The sequence below is a fragment of the Vulpes lagopus genome, chromosome 13 (genome assembly GCF_018345385.1).
Source record: "Vulpes lagopus strain Blue_001 chromosome 13, ASM1834538v1, whole genome shotgun sequence".
In the NCBI taxonomy this organism is placed as follows: domain Eukaryota; kingdom Metazoa; phylum Chordata; class Mammalia; order Carnivora; family Canidae; genus Vulpes; species Vulpes lagopus.
This window is the reverse complement of record NC_054836.1, coordinates 9,222,306-9,231,684: the sequence shown is the minus strand read 5'-3', so window position 1 is coordinate 9,231,684 and position 9,379 is coordinate 9,222,306. Positions and strand designations below refer to the sequence as shown.

At 36.9% G+C, this 9,379-nt stretch overlaps 1 protein-coding gene across 1 annotated transcript; it reads left to right on the top strand.

The window, feature by feature from the left end:
* Positions 1-2,403: 2,403 nt before the first annotated feature.
* On the top strand, positions 2,404-3,360 carry LOC121474972 (olfactory receptor 2T29-like). Its single transcript, XM_041728123.1, has one exon. It carries the CDS (start codon positions 2,407-2,409, stop codon positions 3,358-3,360), a length of 954 nt encoding a protein of 317 aa, XP_041584057.1. The 5' UTR covers positions 2,404-2,406.
* Positions 3,361-9,379: the final 6,019 nt, after the last annotated feature.

Below are 9,379 nucleotides of genomic sequence, written 5' to 3'. Positions count from 1 at the left end.
CAAAGCTGTTTGCATTCATCTCATGCAATTGGATAGAGAAAGGCAAGAATAAACATGGAGGCTGTATGTCTCCCCATATGGTACTGACAGCATCCTCTTGTCTGTCAGGTGTCTTGGTCAGGCTATTCAGTGTGGTTTGATCATAGTCATCCTTATTCATCAAAATGCATCAGTGATTTGCGGACCCCTCTCAAGCACCCTCATCTCCCTGAATCCTCTCAGCAAAGAACTTCAAGGTCATAATATCTTATTCACCATGCTGGTCCTTGCTTTGCTCTGATCACAAATATAGACTAGGTCAGTGGGTGCTTTTTTCACTCCAATGGACTGTTCTTAAAAGATACACAGAACTGAGCTTTCATCTGCCAATAATGGTAAGATTTAATAGAAAGATTATTAATTGTTGTATTGTGTTCTAGACTTATTAGATATTTTTAAGGCTTCAGAATCATTTGCAATGTTGTCCACTATTTAAAGACCCCAGAACATGTGATTGTAATAAGTTAAGTATTATAATTAGGCTTTGAATTAACACAAAAGTATAAAATGCATTTGAAACTTGAAAATTCTCCTTGAAATATTTTTGCATTGTAAGGACTTGTAAGATTTTCCCAGAAAGGGGATCTAATACTCTTTTCCTATTTTAAAGGGCTCTTTAAATGTAACATTTAATATGTCAGAAATTTTAGAAAGTTACAAAGGTTTAAATCTCCATAAGAGGAAATGTGGAAGAAGCTATTACTAATTATTTTCATAATGGCCAGAGATACTTTGTGTTTATCAATCTTTTGATCTTTAAAAATAAATAATTATTTTGTATCCATTTTTAAATTGTAGTTCAAATCACATTTATATACATTTGTTCCAAAGTAGGTAAACTGTTACTTCTTTAAGTGTAACCAATTTAATTTCACTTTATTTATTTTCAGAGTCTAATGGAAACTCAGCCTCTCAGCAGCAAGAGAGAGGACTCAACAGTGAGTTTCAGTCAGTGACATCTCAGTGATGTGTAATTTTTCTTTATACATTTTAGTTTCCATGAAAAATTAATTTCTATGTGCATAAAGCAGATGATTTTGGGCAAATAATGAAAACGTTGTCTGCTGAATAGCAGTGACCATCTAATTCCAGGTTTCTCCTTCACACTTCACACTTATTATTACAAGAGTGATTGCAACTTGGAGAGGTATGTACTGGATAGAAACAAGATGAGATTCTCCAAAGAGATCTGAACCAGAGTTAAAATAATAAATATTTATATTTATGTTTCTACTTATTTATGCATGCATCACATATTTATCTATATTTTATTTATTAATTATATATTTTATTTATTATATATGTTTATTCGTGTAAAATTAGCATATATACACACATAAATCTGTATTTACAAGTGTTCAGACCTTCAGAGATTATCAAATTCAAATGCTTAAATATATATATATAGATACTGAAATTGGAAAACTGAGGTATCTCACGTAGTAAGACAATAGTAATAGTCATTTCTTACATATATTCTACAAAAAATAATACTGTAAGTATTAACTCTTTAAACTAACACTATGTGTTTATTCTTCTGTAACTGGTAATGTTCAAAGTACTTTCATTATTTTATATTACTTAATCATAACCACACCTGTTGTCAAAATTATTATTTTATCTTCTCTTTATGTATAGTGGACAGTGGAATAGTGGGTAGAGGAAAATCTAGATCTATAACTGTGGTTAGCTGAGATTCTGAGATCCCTACCCCATGCCACTCAGGTTTCTAAAGGGTCAGTCATGTGTAAGAACTCTGACATATCCTGAGGAATGTATGGCTCACTCCACACAGTTTAGCCTCACTGGGTAGTCCTATTCTATGGGAATGGGAGGAATTAAAAAAATTGGTATAGACTTTCTGCAAATTGTGTTTGTTACTTTTTAAATCCCTCTTACATAAAATATACATTCTATAATTTTGTAGGATTCCATTTGGGTTCTAAAAGCAGAGAGAGAAATTAGATTTGTATGACAAAATCCCTAAACATGGAGTTTTATTTATCTTTTCTTTCAATAATTCACTTTTTATGTTTAAGTTATCATCTTTGCAAATTCCCAATATATCTTGATAAATGCCAATATCATATCACCTGATCTGCAGCCTGAGTTACCAAATATACTTACCCAAAGTACTTAATTCTTCATTTCCTACTAAATTCTAAACATTAAGTAATTAATCATCCCCATGTCTACACTCCATGAAACTTTCTCTGATTAGCACAATGAGTTTGGGATAAACAAACACATACTCACATACACAGTCTCAGTAAATATATATTTATTTGTTTCAGGTGGAAGAATCCCATGACTGATCATTAATCCCAAAGCTCTTCTCAGTGGTATAAGTGAAACCTTTTGAAAAACATGAACTGGATGGCCAATTACACTGGAGAGTCTGATTTCATCCTGGTGGGAATCTTCAGTCAATCAAATCACCCAGCTCTCCTGTGTGTGGTCATTTTTGTAGTTTTCTTGATGGCTTTAACTGGGAATGCTGTCCTGATTCTTCTGATATATTTTGATGCTCACCTCCACACTCCTATGTACTTTTTCATCAGCCAGTTGTCTCTCATGGATGTAATGTACATTTCCATCACTGTGCCCAAGATGCTCATAGACCAGATCATGGGTATAAATAATATATCAGCCCCTGAGTGTGGAATGCAAATGTTTCTCTATGTGACACTAGCAGGTTCAGAATGTTTTCTTCTAGCCACCATGTCCTATGATCGCTATATGGCCATCTGCCATCCTCTTCATTACCCTGTCCTCATGAACCATAGATTGTGTCTTCTACTGGCATCTGGATGCTGGTTTCTGGGATCTGTGGATGGATTTATGCTCACGCCCATCACTATGACATTCCCTTTCTGCAGATCCCGGGAGATCCATCATTTCTTCTGTGAAGTCCCTGCTGTTATGAAGCTCTCCTGCTCAGATACCTCCCTTTACGAGACAGTCATGTACCTGTGCTGTGTCCTCATGCTCCTCATCCCTGTGACAGTCATTTCAAGCTCCTATTATTTCATCCTCCTCACCATCCACAGGATGAATTTAGCAGAGGGCCAGAAGAAGGCCTTTGCCACTTGTTCTTCCCATATGACTGTGGTCATTCTCTTCTATGGGGCCGCTGTCTATACCTACATGCTCCCCACCTCCTATCACACCTCTGAGAAGGACATGATTGTATCTGTCTTTTATACCATCCTCACTCCTGGATTAAATCCTTTAATCTACAGTCTCAGGAATAAGAATGTCATGGGAGCTCTGAAGAAAATGTTGAATGTGGGACCTGTTTTTCAAGAAACTATAAAATAGAAACTTTTTATATTAATTATTTCATTCTTTTTTCCCAAACATTATAACTCCAGAATCTTTTGCTGCTGATATTTCTTAAACTTTCATCTCATAATGCCTCATATAATTTGCATACCTCTTTTAGGAATTGCTTCTGTGTACTACAAAGCTCTTTGATTAGATACCATTTCTCCATTTAAAATGAATTTTACTATCATATTGTCCTGACATTACACTTACTGACATTTATTATTACATATTCTGTAGGAGAATATATATACTTATAGAAAATACATTATGAGAATATGGAGTGGTAAAGGTTATGAGGTGATATTAAATTGTTCTTATTTTTTAAAGTTATCTTTGATAAGATAGATATAAAGAGAGAAACAGAGATTTATGGAATTATGAATCAATTTGAGAGAGAAATAAAGATTGACAGAAATTATGAAGCAAGTGAGCAAAATGTTAACAGTAGACAAAGAGTATATAGGTGTTCTTTGTACTTTCTTATTTCTACTACATTTATATAAATCTGACATTAACTTCAAATAAAGAGTCAAAATATCTTTCTCCCCCAACTTTTACAAATTTTGAATTATCTATTTGGTGGTTGTGTAAGTAACAATATCCTAGAAAACACACAATTTGGCTTTCCATCCCTAAGGTGATCCAATTATTGAATCACATTTATTGGAGCCTATCTTGTTCTACATGATCCATTCCTAAAGACATATAGTGGAAGGTAATAGTCACCACCATGTGGTAAATTTAGAATCCAGAATTGCATAGGGGACTGTGGGGAAAATGGTAACACAGAGCAGAATGAAGACTTAGGGAAGGTTCTTTGCATGAGGTGACATCTGAGTTAGGTTTAACTACGTAATTTACTAAACAAATAGGGCACCAAATAGTCTATCCTTCATTTATTTGATAAATATTTTATGATATATTATAATAAAGATATTATCTAAGGACTGTTAAAATATAAATAATATTTGGATGCTATTTCGAATAAATTTGAATAGTTGTAGTTGTGTATTTCAATAAGTGGTAAAAAGTATGATACGCTTTGATGTTGATTTGGAAAGGCCACAGCTCATATGAACACATCAATTATACTGAGATATGTGAGTTCATTCAAGCCAAGAGGACTGAAAGAAGACCTTGGAGCTCATTTTTAAATGGTGACTAGATGTTACTTACCCTCAGATAAGTACTGAAGTCTGAGTTGAAGGAATTTTCTCAGGGACAAGATGTCTTATACATGGCACAACATGAGCAGAGGAGATGGTTGACCAAATGGGAACAGTGCATATTCCAATGGAACCTCCTTGTTATCCTCACTTTAGATACTAATTTCTTGCCTTTCCTTAACTAGGCTAGGACTTCTAGTACTATGTTGAACAACAGTGGTGACAGTGGACATCCCTGTCGAATTCCTGACCTTATGGGAAAACCTCTCAGTTTTTTCTCATTGAGAATGATATTCACTGTGGATTTTTCATGGATAGATTTTACGTTCCCTCTATCCCTACACTGTGGAGAGCTTTAATCAAAAAGGATGCTATATTTTATTAAATGCTTTTTATGCATCAGTTGAGAGGATCATAGGGTGTTTGATCTTTCTTTTGCTAATGTGATGTATCACATGGATTCATTTGCAAATGTTGAACCATTTTTGCATCCCAGAAATAAATCTCATCTTGTTGTGGTGAACAATCCTTTTAATATGCTGTTGGATCCTATTGGCTAGTATCTTGGTGAGAATTTTGACACCCGTGTTCATCAGGGATATTGGTTTTTAATTCTCCTTTTTGGTGTGGTCCTTGACTCTCTTGGGGATCAAAGTAATGGTGACCTCATAAAACAAATTTAGGAATTTTCCTAGTATTTCTATTTGTCTTTTGAAATAACTTCAGAAATATAGGTATTAGTTCTTTAAATGTTTGGTAGAAATTTGCTGGGAAGCCTTCTGGCCCTGAACTCTTGTGTCTTGGGAAATTTTTGATTACTGATTCAATTTATTCCTGGATTATGGGTCTATTCAGGTTTTCTTTTCTCTTTTTCTATTCAGGTTTTTCTATTTCTTACTGTAAGTTTCCAGGAAGGCAACCATTTCTTCTAGAATGCCTAATTTGATCCCATATAGTTCCTCATAATATGTTCTTTTTTTAATAATAAATTTTTTTTGGTGTTCAATTTACCAACATACAGAATAACACCCAGTGCTCATCCCGTCAAGTGTCCCCCTCAGTGCCCATCACCCACTCACCCCCACCCCACCCCCCCGCCCTATCCCCTTCCACCACTCCTAGTTCATTTCCCAAAGTTAGGAGTTTCTATGTTCTGTCTCCCTTTATGATATTTCCCACACATTTCTTCTCCCTTCCCTTATATTCCCTTTCACTCTTATTTATATTCCCCAAATGAATGAGAACATACACTGTTTGTCCTTCTCCCATTGACTTAATTCACTTTATTTTTTATTGGTGTTCAATTTGCCAAAATACAGAATAACACCCAGTGCTCATCCCATCAAGTGCCCCCCTCAGTGCCCATCAACCATTCACCCCCACCCCCTACCTTCCTCCCCTTCCACTACCCCTAGTTCATCCCCAGAGTTAGGAGTCTTTTTGTTCTGTCTCCTTTTCTGATATTTCCCACTAATTTTTCTCCTTTCCCCTTTATTCCTTTTCACTATTTTTTATATTACCCAAATGGATGAGACCATATAATGTTTGTCCTCCTCCGATTGACTTATTTCACTCAGTATAATACCCTCCAGTTCTATCCTCGTCCAGGCAAATAGTGAGTATTTGTCATTTATAATGACTGAGTAATATTCCATTGTATACATAAACCACATCTTCTTGATCCATTCATCATTCAATGAACACAGCAGCTCCGTCCACGGTTTGGCTATTGAGGACAATCTTGCTATATACATCGGAGTGAGGTGTCCCGGCATTTCATTGCATTTGTATCTTTGGAGTAAATCCCCAGCAGTGCAATTGCTGGGTCCTAGGGCAAGTCTATTTTTAACTCTTTGAGGAACCTCCACACAGTTTTCCAGAGTGGCTGCACCAGTTCACATTCCCACCAACAGTGCAAGAGGGTTCCCATTTCTCCACATCCTCTCCAACATTTGTGGTTTCCTGCCTTGTTAATTTTCCCCATTCTCACTGGTATGAGTTGGCATCTCATTGTGGTTTTGATTTGTATTTCCCTGACGGCAAGTGATACGGAGCATTTCCTCATGTGCTTGTTGTCCATCTCCGTGTCTTCCTCTGTGAGATTTCGGTTCATGTCTTTTGCCCATTTCATAATTGGATTGTTTGTTTCTTTGCTGTTGAGTTTAATAAGTTCTTTATAGGTCTTGGATACTAGCCCTTTATCTGATACGTTATTTGCAAATATCTTCTGTTCTGTAGGTTGTCTTTTAGTTTTGTTGACTGTATCTTTTGCTGTACAAAAGCTTCTTATCTTCATGAAGTCCCAACAGTTCATTTTCGCTTTTGTTTCTTTTGCCTTCGTGGATGTATCCTGCAAGAAGTTACTGTGGCCGAGTTCAAAAGGGGTGTTGCCTGTGTTCTCCTCTAGGATTTTGATGGAATCTTGTCTCACATTTAGATCTTTCATCCATTTTGAGTTCATCTTTGTGTATGGTGAAAGAGAGTGGTACAGTTTCATTCTTCTGCATGTGGATGTCCAATTTTCCCAGCACCATTTATTGAAGAGATTGTCTTTCTTCCAATGGATAGTCTTTCCTCCTTTATCGAATATTAGTTGACTATGAAGTTGAGAGTCCACTTCTGAGTTCTCTGTTCTGTTCCATTGATCTATGTGTCTGTTTTTGTGCCAGTACCACACTGTCTTGGTGACCACAGCTTTGTAGTACAACCTGAAATCTGACATTGCAACGCTCACAGCTATGGTTTTCTTTTTTAATATTCCCTGGGCTATTCGGGGTCTTCTCTGATTCCACACAAATCTTAAAATACTTTGTTCCAACTCTCTGAGGAAGGTCGATGGCATTTTGATAGGGATTGTCTTATATGTGTAAGTTGCCCTGGATAGCATCGACATTTTCACAATATTAATTCTTCCAATCCATGAGCATGGGATATTTTTCCATCTATTTGTGTCTTCCTCAATTTCTTTCAGTAGTGTTCTGTAGTTTAGGGTATATATCCTTTATCTCTTTGGTTAGGTTTATTCCTAGGTATCTTTTGCTTTTGGGTGCAATTTAAATGGGATTGACTCCTTAATTTCTCTTTCTTCAGTCTCATTGTTACTGTATAGAAATGCCACTGATTTCTGGGCATTGATTTTGTATTCTGCCACGCTACCAAATTGCTCTATGAGTTCTAGCAATCTTGGGGTGGAGGCTTTTGGGTTTTCTATGTAGAGTATCATGTCATCGGCGAAGAGGGAGAGTTTGACTTCTTCTTTGGCAATTTGAATGCCTTTTATGTCTTTCAGTTGTCTGGTTGCTGAGGCTAGGACTTCCAGTACTATGTTGAATAACCGTGGTGAGAGTGGACATCCCTGTCTTGTCCCTGATCTTAGGGGAAAGTCTCCCAGTGCTTCCCCATTGAGAATGATATTTGCTGTGTGCTTTTCGTAGATGGCTTTTAAGATGTTGAGGAATGTTCCCTCTATCCCTACACTCTGAAGAGTGTATCACTCTGAAGAGTGATCAGGAATGGATGCTGTATTTTGTCAAATGCTTTCTCTGCATCTATTGAGAGGATCATATGGTTCTTGGTTTTCCTCTTGCTGATATGGTGAATCACATTGATTGTTTTACGAGTGTTGAACCAGCCTTGCATCCCGGGAATAAATCCTACTTGGTCAAGGTTAATAATCTTCTTAATGTACTGTTGGATCCTATTGGCTAGTATCCTGTTGAGAATTTTGCATCCATGTTCATCAGGGATATTGGCCTATAATTCTCCTTTTTGGTGGGGTCTTTATCTGGTTTTGGAATTAAGGTGATGCTGGGCTCATAGAACGAATTTGGAAGTACTCCATCTCTTTCTATCTCTCCAAACAGCTTTAGTAGAATAGGTATGGTTTCTTCTTTAAACGTTTGATAGAATTCCCCTGGGAAGCCATCCGGCCCTGGACTTTTTTGTCTTGGGAGGTTTTTGATGACTGCTTCAATTTCCTCTCTGGTTATTGGCCTATTCAGGTTATCTATTTCTTCCTGTTCCAGTTTTGGTAGTTGTGGCTTTCCAGAAATGCGTCCATTTCTTCTAGATTGCCTAATTTATTGGTGTATAGCTCCTCATAATATGTTTTTTAAATCGTTTGTATTTCCTTGGTGTTGGTAGTGATCTCTACTTTCTCATTCATGATTTTATTAATTTGAGTCTTCTCTCTCTTCTTTTTTTTAAAGATTTACTCATTTATTTATGATAGACACACAGAGAGAGAGAGAAAGAGAGAGAGGCAGAGACACAGGAGGAGGGAGAAGCAGGCTCCATGCCAGGAGCCCGACGCGGGACTCGATCCCAGGACTCCAGGATCGCGCCCCAGGATCGCACCCCGGGCCAAAGGCAGGCGCCAAACTAATGAGCCACCCAGGGATCGCCTCTCTCTTCTTTTTAATAAGGCTGCCTAATGGTTTATCTATCTTATTAATTCTTTCAAAGAACCAACTCCTGGTTTTGTTGATCTGTTCCACAGTTCTTCTGGTCTCTATTTCATTGAGTTCTGCTCGAAACTTTATTAACTCTCTTATTCTGCTGGGTGTAGGATCTATTTGCTGTTTTTTCTCTAGCTCCTTTAGGTGTAAGGTTAGCCTTTGTATTTGAGTTCTTTCCAGTTTTGCATGGATGCTTGTATTGTGAGGTATTTCCCCCTCAGGACTGCTTTTGCTGTATCCCAAAGATTTTGAACGGTTTTATCTTCATTCTCATTAGTTTCCATGAGTCCTTTTAATTCTTCCTTAATTACCTGGTTGACCCTTTCATCTTTTAGCAGGATGGTCCTTAACCTCCACGTGTTTGAAATCCTTCCAAACTTCTTCATG